This window comes from Lycorma delicatula, chromosome 1 (assembly GCF_047948215.1).
Source record: "Lycorma delicatula isolate Av1 chromosome 1, ASM4794821v1, whole genome shotgun sequence".
NCBI classification, from domain to species: Eukaryota; Metazoa; Arthropoda; class Insecta; order Hemiptera; family Fulgoridae; genus Lycorma; species Lycorma delicatula.
In genome coordinates, this window is record NC_134455.1 from 272,019,438 (window position 1) to 272,040,293 (window position 20,856).

General features: G+C 34.1%; 1 protein-coding gene across 6 annotated transcripts in view; it reads left to right on the forward strand.

The window, feature by feature from the left end:
* Positions 1-20,856, forward strand: part of LOC142331669 (mannosylglucosyl-3-phosphoglycerate phosphatase) — a 113,094-nt gene that overhangs the window by 75,010 nt on the left and 17,228 nt on the right. For all 6 annotated transcript variants that reach the window (XM_075377709.1, XM_075377703.1, XM_075377736.1 and 3 more), the window contains 3 exons: positions 1,861-2,124; positions 15,710-15,960; positions 19,284-19,411. In XM_075377709.1, the coding sequence (XP_075233824.1) occupies positions 1,861-2,124; positions 15,710-15,960; positions 19,284-19,411 (643 nt within the window). The remainder of the gene's footprint in view (positions 1-1,860; positions 2,125-15,709; positions 15,961-19,283; positions 19,412-20,856) is intronic.

A 20,856-nucleotide genomic window follows, 5' to 3' on the forward strand; every position in this document is an offset into this window, starting at 1 on the left:
TAAAGCTCATAAGCTCTAGTGAAGAACTGCCTGTGCCTAAAGCATCATAAAATATCATACTTAGTGGTGATCAACAACACAAAGATTTGGTGGAGGATAATGACGATGTAAGGTTTGATCTAAACTCTGAAGCTTTGTGTTCATCTGGTGAACCACATTTATTAACAAAAGGGGACCTCAATGATCTCAATTGATCTGAATTTATCAAAAAAGGAAGCAGAACTTTTATGCTTATGATTAAATGATTGGAACCTCCTCCACCACGAAACAAAAGTGCATTTTTTAGAAATAGGCATAATGATTCAAAAATTTCTTTGTGTTTGAAGAACTTGATTATTGTAATAATGTTTTGTCTATAATGGAATCATTTGGTTATAAGTACAAAATAGAGGAGTGGTGTTTGTTTATTGATTTATCTAAAGCTAGTCAAAGCCATGCTTCTGCGCATTGGGAATGAATTTTCATCAGTGACACTAGCTTACGCTATGGATATGAGAGAGACTTATGTGAACATGAAACTTCTGCTAGATAGAATAAAGTGTGAAGAATATCAGTGAAATATCTGTAGTGACTTGAAAGTAACTTGTATGTTGCTAGGACTTCAATTTGGTTTTACCAAATACTGTTTTCTTTGTGATTGGGACAGCAGACCAAAAAAAATCAGTAAGATTGGCCAAACTGAACAGGATTAACTCCAGGAAAGATTAATGTTGTTAACGCACTACTTATTGATTCAAAAAAGTTTTTTTTTTATCTCCACTCTATATATAAGTCGAGCTTATGAAAAACTTTATGAAACAATGGATCGAAGTGAGCTTGAATTTGGGTTTTTAGAAAATAAGTTTCCAAAGATCAGTGAAGTAAAACTCAAAGAAGGGATCTTTGTAGAACTTCAAATTAGAGATTTATTTAAAGGTGACAATGATAGTATGTTAAATGAGGTGGAGAAATCTGCATGGAGGTCTTTTAAGAGCAGTTACCAGAACTTTTTAGGAAACTTTAAATCCAAAAATTACAAAGAAATAGTGGATGATCATTTAAAATTTTATAAAATCATGGGATATAACATGTCAATGAAGATTCACTTCTTGGACTTCCATTTGAATTTCTTTCCACCAAATCTAGGAGCAGTTGGTGATGAAAATGGTGAATGGTTCCATCAGGATATTTTGGATATGGAAAAATAGTATCAGGGCAAATTGTGTTCAAGCATGCTGGCTGAATATTGTTGACCCTAAAGACTATTAATACTCTGAAGAGACTTTGCATCTCTTTAGGGTTCTTTAAAGTCTTTTTAGTGTTGTTCATGATGTAAAGTATTGTAGGAAATAAAAAATTACTACTTTTTAGGTAAATCATACTAAGAATGCCTTTTAAATACCTAATGTTGTAAAATTAAAATAGTTGTCTCTAAAAATGCTTATATGATAGACTAATTCTGAAACCATATTTGAATTCAGTATGAAAAATGCTATTAGTTTCACCGATTTTCATTTCTGGGACAAAAAATAAATCAGATTTTGTATACCAGTGAATCGATATGTGCACGTAACAAACATATTCACATAACTTATTTCAAAATAATGGTTTCACCCTGCCTATAGTGAATTTTTAAACTTTATTTTATTAAGTTAGCACTCCTTGACCTAAAATCATTGTTTCTACAATTTATACATGATCATTGCACTCCATCAAGAATCGCATTTATATGAAAATATCACATATTTCTTGGAAAATTAGTGTGATTTAATCCTTACATTAGTTTGGTAGTTACATTAGAGTTTTTGATACATCCATATGATATGTGTTGTGTTAAATCTTGTCATGTTCAACATTGTTGAACTAATTTTATTTTTACAGGTGTAATGGAAAATCGCATGACAGAGCTTCTGGGTACATTCTCTGTTCCTTTGGATGGACGATTTGAGACAATTAGAAGGCAAGAAAGTAACCTTGGTAATTGGATTTGTGATGTGGTATTAGCTGCAACTGGTGCAGAATTAGTTATTATTAATGCAGGCACATTTCGTTCAGATAGAATTCATCCAGCAGGTCCATTCACTCTTGGAGATCTTGTTAATTTGATTCCGATGAGAGATCCCCTTGTACTGCTGGAAGTCACAGGTAGTACCTAATTTTTTTTTGTGTAATTTTATTGTATGTTTACAGTTTACCATTTCTTATTTAGTCTATATATATATATATTTACTAATTTCTGAAATTAAATATTTTCTTTAATAAGAAAGTATTAGAATATATTGAAAACTGAACCCTTAAATGTTATGTTGGGTTGGAGTGGTATGGGCGCGTAAATGGTAAATGGTAAAGTCACAACAGATTTGTGACTTTAAATGACGTCATAAATCTATGACAAAGCAAACAGTGTTTTAATTCTTTGTTTATTGTGTTTGGTATTGTATTGTTTTGGGTATTCAGTTAATTTTCCTTATAATTTTTGCTTATCTTTTCCTTTTTAAGTTTTAGTTTCATTAACAGTTTGTGTTTATAAGTTATCATCCAATTCATCACCATGCCATGGAAATACATGACTTTGGCACCCACCAAACACTAGTTAGCATAATCTTACACAGCTACTCTGAGCATCAAAAATGACAATAGCTTGGATTTTACAACAAGAAAACTTTTTCAGCGTATGATCTAACAAACATGAAAGAGAAGGAACTTCTCAAAAAAGGTAATGGGATGGGAAGGACCCACTCATTTAGGAAGCTTAAAAGAATGGTTTGCCTCTGCTCCTAGTGAGGTGTAAGTATCAGTGATTCTATCTGAAACTAAATGCGGAAGAGTTAGCAAAAAATTGGAACGCTATATTTTATTGTTACAGTGTTGGCTGTCGCAGTGGAATTGCAGGTGTTAAATAAAATTTAAAAAAGCTCATAGTGAAATATCAAGCACTAATGCTGATAGTGCCAAATCATGGAAGAGTTCTAAACTGACTGGAATAATTCAGAAATATTCACCCGAATGTGTCTATAATGCAGACAAAACGGGATAATCTGTCTCAAAAAACCAATGGATTGGATCACTTTGCTTTGTTGCATGAATTTGTCTGTAGTGACAAATTAAATCTTATTGTTAATGGTAAAGCTGGTAAACCACAATGAGTTAAGCAGATTAGAATAGAGTTTGCCTTTGCATTATTATTTTAATTAAAAGTTTTGGATGAGTGTTAGTTTTCTGAATAGTTGGGATGATGGGTTAGAGCAAAAATCAAGAAAGGTTTTTCTGCTTTTTGACAACTGTGATAGGCATCCTTGGATTTACAGAACATTCAGACTGAGTTTTTACATCCAAATAAAAGTTTAATTCATCCACTTGACTTTGGAACAATAAAAGATTAAAAATTTATTTATTAAAGTAAACTTGTAAGCTAAATTTTACAAGAAATTGAAGAAAATGTGTTGACTTCTTCCTTTGTGGGTAAAGATGTCAGTGCACATATCAGTTTGTTGCAGGTAATTCAGTACATAGCTGTTAGGAATAAGTAAAAAAGTAGCACAATCAAAATTGCTTTGCCAACAATGATGCTGAAATAGTTAAGGTAGAAGATGATATTAACAGATTTTTGCAGCAGTAGGTTCAAAATTTTAAAGAGTTTTTAAAAATCAACAAAAACATAGAATGCTATGATAAAAATAAAACCAGCAATGTCAAAATAATCGAAAAGATAAAACTTCATCCTGTCTTTTTAGAAAAAAAAAAAACTAGTTTGAGTTGAAGATGAATCTGAAGTCAAATGGGTATCTATGCAAGATTAAAAAAAATTCCTTGACGGACTTCAGCAGTATTTTATGCAAGAAGAGACTGAAGGAAACTCAGAACTGCAAGTCCTGTTCCACATTTGTAGATCACCAGTTAATGAAAGGGAATGACAGCAAAGTAGAAGAATATTAACAAAGAAGAAGTTTAACAAAAGAGATATTAAAGCATATATTTTTTATCTTATTGATCATAATTGTTACTCATTTTTTTGATTTTTACTTCTGTTTTGTTTACCTGGCTTTGTTTTTTGTTAATTTTGTAAGACTACAACAAAAAACAATTTCATAATGTTGGGTATGTAACTTTAACAATGTATTAGAAATAAAATTCTGAATAATAAAACTTTAGTATTAAATAATTAGTATGTACTGTACTGTATTTGTGTATACTTCCTCATTTTTTGTTAATATCACTTAATAGAGCCAGCCACTTAATAGAATCAAATAGTCCCAGTCCTGAAGGTGTTTGATTATCCAGAATCCACTGTATTTTCGGTATATTCGATTACTTACCTAATAATGCTCTCTCGTTCCAGGTATTTTATTAGGAGTTAATAAATAGCATAAATACAAGCTGAATAAACAGAATTCCTACATTATTCTTGAACATATCAGTGTAAAAATATTGTTGATGGTTAATTCCTAATAGAACACAATGTCAAAAGTTATGTTGCTCTTATTGCGTAAAAAATAACATATGGTAGAAATTATTTAAAATAGTATTTATGATGTGTCATATCAAAATATGTAAAAGAAATTTAGCCATATTCATTTATTCTGCTTCCTCTTGCAAAAGTCACTCCCCTAACAGATTAGAAAGCAGACCAAAACAAGAAAAACCCATTTATGTTTGCTTTAATATATGTTATGTATATTAAAAATAACACCAGTTCATTTTTATAGTAACATAGTTTCTATCATACAAGGTTTGTTATGAAAATAACTTTATTTTTTATTATTAATTTTTTTATTATCGTTATTATTAATTTTACAGATTATCAGTCCTTGATCTCTTCAAAGTACTCCCCTCCCATATTCACACACTTTTCCCAGTGGTGTTTTCACTTTGCAAAGCAATCCTGGATAGCTTAATTTTAAATGGCCTATAAGGTCTGTGATGAATTTGTTTTAATGTCATCAATAGTCCACTGCATTCTTTCGTCACTGATTTTAATTTTGGAAATAGGAAAAAATTGCAAGGAGCCAGGTTTGGTGAGTAGGGAGGTTGAGGGACAAAACTGATTTTTCATTTGATTTTTGGCACAAAACTGATAAATTGACAAAATTGAGTGTGTGGCGCATTGTTGCAGTGAAGGAACCATGAGCTATCTTGCCAGAACTCTGGTCTTTTTTTGCAGATTTTTTCACATAAATGCTGTAAAATGCCTTGATAGTATGCACAGTTCACTGATTTATCTTGAGGCAAGAATTCAAAATGCACAATTCCGTAAATCAAAAAAAAAAAACATAAAGCATCACTTTGATATTGGATTGAGACTGATGTGCTTTCTTGGGGCATGGAGATCATTTGCCAGTCCATTGAGATGATTGAATTTTTGTCTCAATGTTGCCGCCATTTACATTATTTGCAGCTTTCATCTCCTGTTATGGTCCTTTGCATGAATGTTTCATCGCCATTGGCTTGTTCAAGAAGTTGCTGACAAATGTTCACTAAGTGTTCTTTCTGCTGTTCGGTCATCAAACGAGGAACAAACTTTGCTGCAAAATGTTCAATTTTTGTCAATTGCATATTTAATTTTTCATTCAAAATGCCAGCATGATCCAATTGAGATGCTAACCTCTTCTGCAAGTTCTGACAGTCAATTGGTGATTTGCACACACCAGATCGTTGATTTTCTGAGGGTGGGTGTTATCAGTTTAAGTCGAAGGCCTTCCTGGTTGAGGGTCATTTTCAGTTGACTGACAACTTTTAAACCGTTTGTAATGTTACGTACAACCCAGAGCATCATCTCCATAAGATTGTTTCAAATGTTGAAGTGTTTCCGAGAAAGTTTTTCCCAGTATAATGCAAAGTTGTATGTTGTACTGTTTCTCCTGAAAATTGCACGTTATAAAAATCACTACCAACACTTATACACGTTCCACTCAAATAACAGTAACGTAAAAGAGAATCGCTAAACGTGATATCAACAATCCAAGAACATGTGGATCAGTGGAAGGAACACAATGCTGCCAACCATATATCATTAAAGATCTCTGTTGATACATAATTAAAAATGTTTGGTTATTTTCTGAACAGACCTTGTTTATAAATTGCCAACACTATATTTATTTAAGAATTTTTTTCTTCATTTTATTGGTATAGCCTTAATATGCTTCTACATCTGTTTTAATAAGGAAAATTATGAGCAAAAAAATGACAGAACCTTTGTAGGAATTGAACCAGAGACTAACTATGTAAAATAAAGTAAGAAATCCTGTTTATTCAGTGTATATATTTTCTTTCTAATTACAAGAGAACTTAGAAAGATTAGGAATAAAGAGAGGATACTTCTAGATCTGTTTTGGTTTTTTTTATTGTTTTTAAATTGCAGTTCCTAATCAACTGTCTTATTCTTCCATCCAACAGTATGCAGATAACATCTCTCAAGATTATTTTTAAGATAGATTTCTGGTTTTTTTTTTGTTGACAATTCTGCATCATGTTATTAATTATTCACTCTGATTATTATTAATAATATGGAATGATTTAATGGAGCAAACTGAATAATTGTAGAGGATGTTGAACTCCTCAGTTATATGAATTTATGCACGATGTGATATTCACGATACAGTGCTTTTTATTAATAGGATGATTGAAATCTAATTAATGGAGGAGGTATTTTATGACCTTGGAAGTGTGTTATATCCTTATAATAGGCTTACTACCATGTTGATATAGTCTTGTTATAATAGTCAGTTCTGATTATCTACCTAAATTTCATGTATATTATCAATTCATCACAGAGGTGTCTAGTGTACTTCCTGTTGGTTTTGACACATTAAACTTAGACTGACATTATTTTTACTTTCTGGAACTCATTTCTTCAATTATCAATACAGCAGTTGGTGCCTTCAAAAGGACAGTAATGGATCGTCTGTTATTCCACTAAATACTGTGTTTTCTCCGAGTTCATTTTTATTTTATTTATTATGCGAGTACTTTTATTATATTATTTTTATTGTACTGTACTGCTATTACTTCAGTAATTGATGTTGATTACAGGTGAATACGAGGGCGGTTCAGAAAGTTCACGGCCTGATACAGCGATATCACTAGTAAGTCCAAATGGCGATTTCTAGTTATGTAATATCTGTTAGATGGCATACTAAACAATTTACAACATGTCTTCTCAGTTATTTACTGGTTGTGGTTAAGAGGTAGTAGATGAGTGTTGTTTTTTGCAAAATGGATAAAATCGAAATTCAAACAGTAATAAAATATTTCGTTGTGAAGCATTTAAACCTGACATATATAAAAAGAGGTTAGATTCAACATTAAATGAATCTTAATCTTCTCCATTGTTTTTGATGGTAAAAAAGTGGGCAGCTGAATTCAAACTCTGTTGAACCTCCATCTTTGATGATGAGCGTTCAGGACGCCCTGCAACCACCACAATTGATGAAAACGTCACAAAAACCCACAATGCAGTATTAAAAGATTGACGATTGAAGATACACAAGCTTGCAAAAATATCAGTAGACCATACTGACAACATCTTACATGAGCATTTGGGTATGAGAAAGCTATCAGCGTGACGGGTGCCATGTTTGTTAACGGTTGATCTGAAATGCACATGAATGAACATTTCTCAGCAGTGTTTGGACGTGTTCAACTGTAATTAAGCTGAATTTTTGAGATTTTTCATTGCTGCTGATGAAATGTAAATTCATTATTACAGCTATGAGATGAAACAGAGATGCAACAGTACAAACAGTGGGTTGAAACCGGTGGAAGTGCTCCAAAGAAGGCAAAAAGTGTTTGATCAGCAGAAAAAGTCATTGCCACTGTTTTTTGGGATGTTCATGGTGTGATGCTCATAGACTATTTGGAAAAAGGAAAAACAATCACCAGAAAATATTACGCAGCATTGTTGGAGGAGTTGAAGGAGGTTGTTAAGACCAAATATCCACATTTAGGCAAGAAAAAAGTGCTTTTTCACCTCGACAGTACCTGCGTACATGTCATGCCAAAATTCACAAACTCCGTTTCGAATTGCTTCCACATGCACCATAATATTTGCCAGATTTAACTCTGAGTAGTTATTTCCTGTTCTTGAATTTGAAGAAATGGCTTGGTGAGCGAAGATTTGCCCCAAATGATGAAGTTGTACCTGAGATGGATGTCTGTTTTGCAGCACTTGAGAAATTGTATTTTACTGAAGGAATAAATAAGCTGGAAAAGCAATGGACTAAGTGTATTACTTTAAAAGGTGACTAGTTGAAATATAAAAAAAATTTGGTGAATAATTTTGTTTTCTTTCTTAGGTCGCAAACTTTCCGAACCACCCTCGTACATATGTATACTTTACTTAATTTTTTTGTTTTAATTTATTTATATGTTCAATATGATTATTTTAATTTGGTATTTTTATTAATTTCTGTATTTACTTTTCTTTTTTAATTTTTAGTGCAGTTAATGATTATATTAAATATGTTTTTCTGTGTTAATTGACAATAAATAATTATATATAATTGATAACATTACCATCATCACAATCCTGTAGGGGGAAGACACCCTCCTTGTGACGTTACTGGTTGCCACACTACTTCCTTCATTCCAAGTCCTTTACCAGGGGCTTTACCAGAGGTCGTCTTTAGACCCTCTAACTGATTACATTTCACAGTCATCAGCCAGGCCTCGGTTGGGATGCTACTGATGTAAATGCCTCCGCAGACATTTGCATCAGTAAAATGCAAATCAAATTTTGTCTTCATGTAGGCATCAAATGGACATCTTCATATCTAGCCTAACATGATTCCCTCAAACTAACTAACTGAAACCGCGGAAGCATGAACCCCGTGCCTAATAAAGATTTGACAACACCGTTCGTGACTGTGAACGCCTTAGAGAACGAATGAGTTTAAATTTAAATCAGTGCTACACCCATACCAATCAAAATTATGTTTTACGCAACATAGAAATTCAGACCTACACCCAATTAAGTTGACCAATTTAGGTCACCTACAAGGGGAATGCAACCTCATTCTGGTCCACGCAGGAGACCCGGTTCCATCATGATGTCTCGCATGGCATTACCAAGTCATGATCACAACCGCCACCAGTTGAGGGAAGCCACGCCTCTGGTCGCACAGGTTAACATACCCTGGCAGCATGGCCATCCCCACCAGTGGAAGCCACACAACAAATCACAAACAATACCAATAAAACCCGGCACGATGCCAATGAGCCTACCTCCAACCAATCCAATGCCTAAGCCAGAACCCTAGCCACCTGTGATCCTACCACAATCGAGTACCTTGATTAAACTCCCTCTGCAGACCTACACACCACAAGGGCGCAAAGAAAATCAGCCACTATAGACCATTTCTCATGGATCATCCAGTAATATGGAGATCCAGAAATCTCTAAGTTCTCTAACAGCTCGTGTATGTTCAACCTAGTATTGGAGACAGACGTAGAGGACATGGTCCACTGTATCATCAGTCCCACAATCTGGGTATTGACTCAAATCCACCGAATGAAACCTAGCCAAACTTGCCTGCAAGGCACCATGCTCAGAAAGAAACTGAGTGATATACTGATTGGGGGAGATCCATCCAATTGCACCTCAATCAGACACTATAGGAAATATACCATGTGTGTAGCAACCTGTGGGGGATTCATCCCATCTGACCTGCCAAGACGCAAGGTCCCGGTCTTCAATCTCCTGCTTTCGTTCGGACGTCAATAGGTTATTTACCTTGTAAGTGTAGCGTTCCTTATGCTCATTATCCATGATATCTATTGGTTTGACTCCGGCTATAACACAGGCTGCCTCCCATGAGTCTGTTCTATAATTACCTATAATTGCCAGCAAGAGGAGTCGCTGGGCTCACAGCAAAATGTCCGCGCAATACCTAAAAGCCATGCGGTGAGCCCAGACAGGCACAGCATACAGCATAGTAGCTTCGCTGACACCTTTGTAAAGGATTCGCATGATACGGTAATACAACCCCCAATCGGGATGAATGACTATGGATTCCATAAAAAGCATCAGCGGCCTTTATTGCTACTTACTGTAGATGTTCCTTGAACCGAAAATTCTCATCAAGGATAACACCCAGGTATTTTTGAGCCATAACGTACTGAATGGTGAGACCAGCCATCCGAACCTGGATTCGTTAGGAAGCAATCGGCCTTTAAGCAACATCATTGTAGTTTTCTCTGGGCTGAAAATCATCTTATGTTGAAGACTCCACAGTCGGAGTGTCTCACAAGCACTTGAAGCTTGGGATTCTACTTCGTTACATGAATCCCCTTGAATCAATTGCAGCTGCTCATCAACATAAGCGATAACATGACAACCTCATGGCAACCTTAAACACAACATCAAATCAAATTCTATGATCCTAAGAAAGGTAATCAAAGCACTGTCTTACTAAAGCTGCCATCATGCAGGGACATGGTTCAATAGCTGAAATAATTTGAGAGCATTTCTAGTTCATTTCGTGTACACTTATGCTTTGCATTTGAAACAGGGCAGAGGGCCACCATAAGTTGTTAAATGCCCTGGATATGTCCAAAAAAATCCCTAATATGTATTTACATGGACTAGAAAAAGCTATATCCATCACCTTTAGTATGGCATCCTCAGTGCTTTTGTCTGGTCAAAAAGCATACTGGTTGTCCATTAGCAAATGATCAGTGGCCAATCTAACATTAATACGGAAATATAGGACCTTCTCAAAATCTTGCCAATCAAGGGCAAGAGCGTTAGTGGATGATAAGACGAACTAACAGTAGGATCTTTGTTGCCATATAACAACACCAAGTCTCCATTCTTCCACATGCTGGAAAGTGGCCAGCGAAGAGCAACCTATTATATATTCTAATTAGAAAACCAAGGACTACTGTAAGCACTCGAACTAGGAGCTCCACTGTGATACAGTCATATCCAGGGACGTTGTGCAGTGCCATGCTACAGATCACGTGGCACACATCCGCCTTAGTGATCTCAGAAGATTGCATGTCGGTCTTGAAAATCATGACTTCCTGCCTGACACGCTGGTGTTATGAAACCTCACCCACCATAGTGTCATCTGGGAGCAAATCATTCAGCAAAATGTTAAGGACATGGTCCTTATCAATTACCACACCCTCACGGGTTGACAAAGCTGACAGGAGGACATTTTTCCTGCCCTTATGTCCAAGGGCTCTATACTCAACACTCCAAAGGTCTCTATTCCCTTGCTCCTGAATGAAGGAGCCCAGGATATACGGTTGGAGGACTTAATGCTATGAAAGTATCTATCCCTCGCTCTGCAGTTAGGGCCGAACACCAATTGAAATCACCCTCTTGTTGCACAGCCCTTCTGAGTCGGTTCACAGACTGCTTCATTGCTGTCAGATTCCAAGACCACCAACCAGATATACATTCCTGACCAGTGCTTCTAGGAATGGCAGCTTCAGCCGCCACTATCACGGCAGAAGTGAAATTTTCTGCCAGGACATTTAATGGCAGGCTGTCAAGGTCTTGAGAAAAAATCTCCAGTCTGGACTCCAACAAAGAGGAGAATTTTGGCCAGTCTGCCCTCCTATTCAGGAAGTACCCTCGATAATCGCTAGAACAGTCGTCAACCACAGACCAGTCAAGGACCCCACCAATGGTGATGTCAATATTTGTACCTGAAAAGACCCTTCGTCCATTAAGTACTGATGAAAGTGGTCAACTGATCTGTACATTAAAGACCTCAAAATTGTGCTGCGCGATGAAGCTGTCAATTAGGCCACTGCTATTATCAGTGAACCCACTGCACCAGAAAAGCGACTTCACATTAACATTAGCACCAATTAGGATTGGACCATTACCCACAATATGAAGGATCCTATCCCACTTCATTAGGTGTTCCTCACTGGGATCCCTGTGTTGGAAATATGAACTAACATCTATAAGCTTCTGTCTGTGAATGGCAAGTTTGACCACAACATGATGCGCGTCAGAAACCTGCCGTATAAAAACATTATCAAGCGACTTCCTGCACAGAATAGCAGACATACAGGTATGCCCTACGCAAAACTTTTTCCAGCTGTGAAAGCCTGGCAGATCACCCCTAATTATATATTGGTGGTGCAGAAGGACAACATCGAGGCTCCATCTCTCTACAGTCTCACCTAACTCAACCAGGACTACATAAGCACCTTGAGCATTTAGTTCACCGACCCTAACCATCTAAGGAATTAAAGTACAATGAAACAGCCCTTATGTAACAGCCACACGTCTTACTAACAACTGGGTGATCTAATTCTTATGCAACCTTTTACAGTTAGCACAGGCCGGAGCCTCAGACCTATGCAAACAATCGTCACATTTGTGACCCTCCTCACCACAATGGGCACACACCAAGGCAAACTTACAAAATTTAGCTCTGTGACCATATCTGCAGCACTTGAAACATCTTTGGACATCCACATATTCTTTTAGTCAACCAGACCCTAAATCAATAAATAGTCGTCCTGTGGACGTAAATTTTTTAAAGAGACCAGAACTTACTTCAAAGACTCAGTGTTATTTCTTGGTATGACGTCTACCTGTTTTAAAGACCAACCTGCAGTCCTGCTGGAAGGTGGCTTCATCCAAGTCAGTGTTCTGTTCCCTAATGAGGGACAAGACATCTTTGTCAGTCAGGTTATGGTCAATATCGTAGACTATAATATGGGGCCTGTGTGTTCTCTTCAGGTCTATTTTCACATTCAATCACTTAACCACCTTGGAATCTCTAATTGCCTGAATGGTCTCTGTCTCCTTCGCTACCACAACTAATCCCTTTCCGGTCTCTTTAATGTTCCTGATTTTAAGACCCTTCCGGTCACCTCAAAGGGCAACCTGGAGGTCTTTTTTCAGCTGACTACTGGACACAATCGAGTCCTCCACCCTATTAACAAATGCAACCTCAGGTTTCTTAAAGGACTAGCTGGTTTCATGTCTGCCCCTGACCACCTTAGCATACCTACATGATTGCATCAGGGCCCCAGCTGGTTTCTGAGCTATGTTTATTTCTTTAGGCTTTGAGGCAAGATTTTCAAAACTCTGGACGAGAGCTGTGAAAGCTTCTCAGAAGAATTCGAGCTGAGGCAATAATCTCTTCTTGATAGCTGCACTAGTACATTTGGGATTAGCTAAATGGGAAGACAAACCACCCAGTTCTGCCAAAACATCACTGGCCAATGGAGCAGAATTGCCAGGCCTGCCTCCGGCTTGCAAAAACTCTTCAATAAGTGGGTTCATACACTCCCGGGTGGTCATCCCTATATCTACTTCTGAACTATCGTTGTCAGAACTAGTGTTCGAGGAGATAGAAGGAAAAAGCTCCGGCCCCCGTCCTCTGGCTAGGATTCTTACCTACCTCACCAACATCTGCCATGGTCAGAGATGCCTAAACCTAACCGTATTATACAAACAAAATGCTCGCTGTATTCCTTCTATTAAAGATATTGTGCACAAGCGTGACGACTCCGAAACAAGCCATGGGCAGCTGGAGACCTTCTGTATTCTCCTATCACTCTTTGCACCTATTCGGTGCTACTGGATCAAATGCCTGAAATCAAAGATCAACACATGGTTACAGAATATGGCCCCCGCTCTAAAAGAGTGCGAGCAGGACTAAGGGTAAAGGCCCCTTTGCTCGTAACAGGGTCTTGCGACCAGGAGTCGATGCCAATCTTTCCACTGTGATGAGGCGGGTGCTCGAACAAATCCTGTGCCAAAATATCTGAATCCCCATGAAAAGGGGTATGAATCATCTTAACAATAAGGACGCAAAACCGTTGTAACAGTTCTCAGACAGTAAGATTGTGAAACTGGGGAAGGTACACACTCTACTACCAGCTCAAAAATAGCACTGAAAAAACTATACAATGTAAATCTCTGCTCATGAAAGAGACAAGAGATCAACATTACCATCACCTTCTCATGACCTAACTGCTAGGTATATAAATATCTCTCTCTTTCTTTCTTTTTCTTTCACTGAATGAATTTGTTAGATTACAAGCAAGTCAGAAAATATAAATATTATGCACACAAAGTATTCAAATATTTTTCCAAAACTACATGACTGTATTCTAAAGCTCTCTTTATATATGTTTCTTTCTGAGCCTACCTGAGAGGGATTTGACAAAAGTTTTACTCCTATATTTTCCTAATAGATTATTTCAGTACATACACTACTCAAATAATCTATTATTATGTATAGATATAGATACATAATATATATATATATATATATATATATATATCAATGAATCCTCAACATAAAAAAAAAGAAAGACATTCGTACTTTATCAATCAATTCATTTTCTATTTTTTCAGTAAATAATATATTTTGATTTTGCTGTATATAATGTTTATAAACAATTCACTATTACAGAGAATATGCTCACAAACTCAATGGTACAGTGCTGCCGGTAAAGGAAAAAATAAGACAGTAAAATGTTGCTGTTTGTGGTTTCATAAATAAAAGAGTTGAAAGATTAGTAATATGAATCTATAGTAAAAAGCATTTTAGTGACATATAGATCATGTTATAAAATATTTATTATATACTTATAATTTAAATTATAACTAATTTAATTTAAATTATAAGTATAATAATTGTGGTATTTATAAAATAAAATATGGCTGATGTGAATACAGTTACGTAGGAAAAGCTAACATTTATTTTAAAACAGGATTTTTAGATCACATGAGGAAATGCAGAAAAAAATAAAAACATCTAATGTTGCTGAGCACCTGACAAAAAAACATGTCTAAAAATATATAGAAATTTTTGAAGTAAATAATGTTTCTGAAATAAAGAAATTTGAAAATTTTTGCAATTATAGATTGTAAATTTTAAACTAAATGCAAATTAACAAATTTACATTCATACTGTAAAAATTTAAATTAGTTTAAATTTTCAGAAAAGACTTATCACCTGGCCACTGAGTTTAGAACAAACACTAATTGTATAATTCAATTGCATGAAAAAATTTGACAAAGTAATGTGATTTTTCTAATTTTATAACAAATGTAATTTTTTTTAATCCATTCATAGACTAAACGATGATAATACCGTAGAAAAAAAATTCATTAAAGAAGAAAAATGAATTTATATGATAAAAATATCTTACTGCATACAAAATATAAGACAGTGGTATTCATGATATGTTTTAAGAGAATCATGTCTGATAGATATTTATGATAACCCTACCCAATCAGTGTAGACTGTAGGGTGAGCCATATGAATTTGTTGACACCCCACCCATGTTGTGCTTCTTAAGTTTCACAATATCAAAATCAGCATATCAACATAGGTAATGCCTTGATTTCCTTTCTGTGTTCATTCTAAGAGTCCAGAAGGGCCTCATATTACTGCTCTTATTGATTCCTCAGTTCAAATTAGGAAAAAAGTAATAAAGGGAGTCAGTCTGTACATCATATAGAGGAGAGACTGTGCATTTACTGAATATGTATATTAAGAAATTAGTTTGAAGGAAGAATTTTGCTACTGTTTTTTTCAAACATGTTTTGTAAAAAGTAATCCTAGAGCTTTTATTAGATACTCTATGATTACTTTTAATAAATTAATCTGGATTTTTCAATTAAGTGTTCTGTTGAGTTTAATTAAACTCAACTTAAATGCATCTTTGTCGAGTTCAGTTACTTTTAGTCCATTTTATTTTAGGCTTGAGTTAACTCAAAATCTGTTTTATGTTGTTTTTTTTATAGGGTCTGAAATTCTAGTAGCATTAGAAAATGCCGTGTCACAGTATCCTAAACTTGAAGGAAGGTTTCCTCAAGTTGCTGGAATCGGTTTTGGTTTTGATTCAACAATGCCACCCGGTAGTCGTGTTGATCCTACTCTTGTTCGAATTGGAGATGAATATCTTATACCAACACAATCGTATAAATTGGCAACAAAAAGCTACTTATACAGTGGATGTGATGGTTACACGGTATTAAAACAAGCTAAAGTGTTGGTAAGAATTATTAATTTTTTTTTCCAATTTTACATTTGTCTTAGTTTAGTAGGGATAGATTATATCAGGTAATTTGTAATAATGTAGTTAATACATAAATTTTGCAAGCAAATAGTGTTATAGATTCATACTATCGTTAATACCTAGGGTATTATTAATGATCCATTAGTTTTATTGTATGTGATTTTGCATTTTTAAAGTTGATCGATGTGCTTTCAGTGAGGGGATCATGTGAATTGCCAAATGCAAACTTGGTGGGGTTTGCATGGAACAGTCATAACGTAGTTATGAATACAAGAATGACAGTCTTACACTTAAACTTACACTTAGATTATCTGAACAATAATAATAAAAAATGTTTAAACATTCTTTAATACATTTACATTTTACTTCACTTTTCTTTCAGATATAATTTAATATTAATTGACTGTATATCATATATGTTATTATTTTACTCTATTTTGATTAAATTGCATTATTTATTTATTAAAAAGTCTTAGACTGTACAATACATTCAGCATATGTATTATAATATTATAACCAGTCATTCATTTGTATCATTGTTACAAAATAGAAAGTCCATATTTGTCTAAATTATTGTTATAATGAACTTGTTTGTTTTCCATTTTAATTTTATGTATGTGCTAGGAGCCATAAAAATGGTGAATTGATATGAGATTCCAATCACATTCCCAAAAATGAAAGTTAATTTTAATGCTTAGTTTTAATGTAATTCTGCACTTAGCAAGTCCTGTGATTATTTCTTCAGTTTTACTTTACCTGTGATATTCCTCTTCAGTTTTTTCTTTGTACATTTCTGTCATCTGCAGACGTGATGATTTCAAGATCTTGTCCCGTCAAGTGCTCTTATTGCTTCTTGCAGTTCCAATAATTTTGCTCCTGACTTCAGTAGTAAAAACCACTTCATAATATTTCCTTAACAAAAATACTAGCATCTTCAAATATTTCCACCCTATGTTTCTTTAATCCAATAAGACAGTTTTTGGTAAACATGGCCAAATGTTGATTTGACTTTCAGACTTTAAGTTTCAGAATGTTTACAGCTATAAGAGTGCAGCAGAGGTATCTCTAAAAATATTAAGATATCAGAAAGTACGACAGGTTATCTGTAAAGTAAAGACCGTTTCATTGTAAAAAAAATTCTGTAAACTTTATAAATATTTTTTATTTTTTTTAAGCTACATACCTTATACTACTTCTCTATATAATTGCCACATGAATTAAGACATTTATCGTAGCGATACACCTGCTTCAATATACCCTCGTCATATTCTTCTGCTGCCAATCCATTTAGCCACTGATTAACAGCATTTTTAAGTTCATTGTCACCCATGAATTGCTTACCACTCAAAAATGCTTTCAATTTCCTCAACAAATGGTTATCAGAAGAAGCTAAGTCTGAACTATATGGTAGGTGATTGTAAATTTCCCATTCAAATGTTCTCAGTAAATCAAGTGTTGGACCCACAACATGTGGACGTGCATTATTGCGCAGCACAGCACGACACTGTTGGTCAGCCACCCACATTACTGATTTTGAATGGCACGCCATAACTTACATAGAGTTTTACAGTAGGCTTCTGCATTTGTAGTTGTTCTACGTGGCAGGAAATCAATTAGCAGTATGCCAAACCAGTCCCAAAAGACTGGCCATCAGTTTGCGTCCAAGTGGCTGTGGCTTGACCTTTGTCAGTCTGGTTGGTGATTGAGGATGACGCCATTCACTTGACTGCCATTTTCTCTCTGATTTGTAATATGAAATTCATGTTTCATCACCAGTAACAATTGAATTAAAGAACCCATCACCTTTTTTGTGTAGCGCATCAAAAATTTCAAAGCAGATCCTATTCGGATTTTTTTGTGATCTTTGTTAAGATGTGCGGCACCCAACATGCACAAACCTTTCTGAAGCCTAAATGGTCATGAACAATGCAACTAATAACAGCTGTTGAAACGTCAGGAAAAAGAAGGGCCAAGTCAAAAATAGTTGAGCGACGATCTTTTCTAATTTCATCATCAACGCGTTTCAACAAGTTTTCAGTGATTATTGAGGGCCCCCCTCGAACATTCTTCATCATGCACATTAGTTCTGTTATTTCTAATCCGTTCACACCATTTTTGGACGTTTCTTTCATTCATTACATTATCACCGTACACAGCAACCAACTACCTATGAATTTCAGCCGGCTTATTGTTTTGATAGTTTAAAAAATGTATGAATCTGTGTATTTCACAGTAGGTGGCAACATCAATTTTCCTATTCATTTTATAATGTAATAAAAGATACTTCAACGCAACAACTTACAGACAACAATGCAGTGTGTACACTACTAGCGTGGCCATGGACGACACAAGTTCACCAACCTTAAGGAGAGAAATTTCCCAGTTGTCTTTAGAAATATCCCTCATACATTTTATTATTTTAGGGATGCCATCTTACTCTTAGTTTTTTCCAGAGTTTTCACCAACTAATCGCTTCACTATGTGTAATCCTTTCTTTTCATTATTGGCAGATGAGAAAATATTTGCACCAAATTCCTTTTTTTTTTCTACTCCTCATAGTTAATTTATTTTATTTTTATATTTTATGAAAGCATTTTCTTATGTTCAGCCAATAACTTGCTTCATTTCATCTTTCCTCATCTACATTTTTATTTTACATTGCAGTGAACTACACTCATTCTTTTCTGCAGAGGCACAATGCATTCTTACTTTCCTATTTTAATAATTTCCTTATTCTTGTTATCTTCTTCTTTTTTCTCATGTTATTGATTTATTATTATTATATTATTATTTCTCTTGTTATTTTCTCATGTGTTGTGCATTGAGTCTCATCCCTAACATAATTTACAACATTCGTATTGAATGAGGACTACTTAACTTTAAAGTATGTAGTCAGTTTTTCACTGAATTTAAAATATACTTATAGATTAGCATTTAAAATATAAATTAGAAAATTATCAAAGGTTGTTTACAAGCTAATTTAATTAAATTCAAAATTATATAGCAATTTCAGTTAATGATTATAATAAGCTATTCTAAAGGATTAATTTCTAAAAAAAGGAAAAAAAAAATGTGTTTTTTTCTTCATTGAGAATTGTAAAAAATGTCAAGGTTCATAACTTTGGAAGTACTTTTTTTTCTGTAAATCGTTTGATAATAGGAATTGATAATTTACTGGTTGACCATCACTGAGGTGACATAATAAGGTCAGCATAAAATTACCTAACAGTTAAAAGCATTTATATGTTACAAATTAAAATGATCCTATATTTATTGTTCTGAATTTTGCTATTTTTCAGTTAGATGAAGAAAATTGTCCTGAACTTGGTCTTGCAGTACAAAATCATTTTGAAGCAATTAAAGTTAGACTTGGTAAGACTAAACGTCCATCTAGACATAGGCAAAGTCTTGTAACTTTGTCACGTAGGTGAGTGTTAATGTATTGTATGTTTATGTGTTTAGAAAAAGTAATATTATTTCTTGCTTTCTGTATGTTAGTGCTATTGCAATCATATTATTGACTTATTAAAATTATGTAAGCCCTTTGTCGAGCTATATAAGATAAATCAACTGTCCATTTTAGTTATGATATGTGTCATAATAATATATTCCATACTTTGAATGCTCCCAGTTTTACACTGATATATGATTACTGCCGTCACAGTATTTTCCTAATTTATCAACAGCCATGTATATTTCATGAAGTAAGGTTTCAGTAGAAATGAAACCTGTAATATTATTTCATATATCATTTAATATAATGCAGGCGATTTTTTTTATTTTATTTTTTTTATATATGATCTTATGGTATCTTTTTTATCTGATCTTTACTGTGTATTTTGGTTGTCATTTTCTATCATTTTATATTTTTCAAATACATTTTAATCATTGCATTAATGGTTCTTACTTCTGTACCCATCAAATATAAAAGATATAAATACAAAATAAGAAGTAAGATCACTTACTGAGCACTCTCAAAATATCACTCCATCTTTAGCAGAATTATTTTGTTAATTTAAAATTATTAAGTACGAATGTAAGCATTGTAAATGAAATGAAACTTCTTCAATTCTAATTATTTTCTTGAGTTTTGGCAGTTTTATTTTTTTTTTTATAAAGTGTAAAAATAGAGTATGCATACATATTTCCATTTGTGGTTACTGTAAAAGTAGTATGTTAGTTCAAATATCAATAGAATTAAATGTCTAAATAAATTTGATATAATTACTGCAGTCTTATTCACAAAATTGAAAGCTGAGTAAGTGTATATATATAGTTCATTATTTTCATTATTCTTTATGAAGTTTAATGCTGTATTTGTATGGAAATTATTTTGATTATTTTGTGTTTTAATATTATTTTTTTACCTCTAATAGCCAACCACCAAAGCAGGTATTTAATAAGCAACTGCATTTTTTGTTCCCTTAAACTTTTAAACAAATTGGTCATTTTCAATGCTGTTTTCATGAAATGATTTATTTGCTCCTAATTGTAAACTATCAAATATCTAAAACTCTAAAACTGTGTACTGATTTTGGATTATTTTTTCTCATTGAATTTTGATGAGAACTCATATGAATGTGCCGCATGTTACTTTTTATAAATGCAATTTTGCTGGGTATTTATAAATATCACATTGTTGATCTGTGATTTAATGTTTCTTTTAAAAAAATTCCTGAGGTACTTCAACTTTAATATTCCAGTCACTGATATTAACTGTAAAAGGCAAATATACATTTACTTTGAAAAGTAAAGAAATTCAGCATATAAAATTGAAAAATCACACTAATATTGTAAGTTTTAGGTCCAAGAGGTCAAATTTTTACCATCAACTTTTTAAAAAAGATGAATCCACTTTTTTATTTATCATAA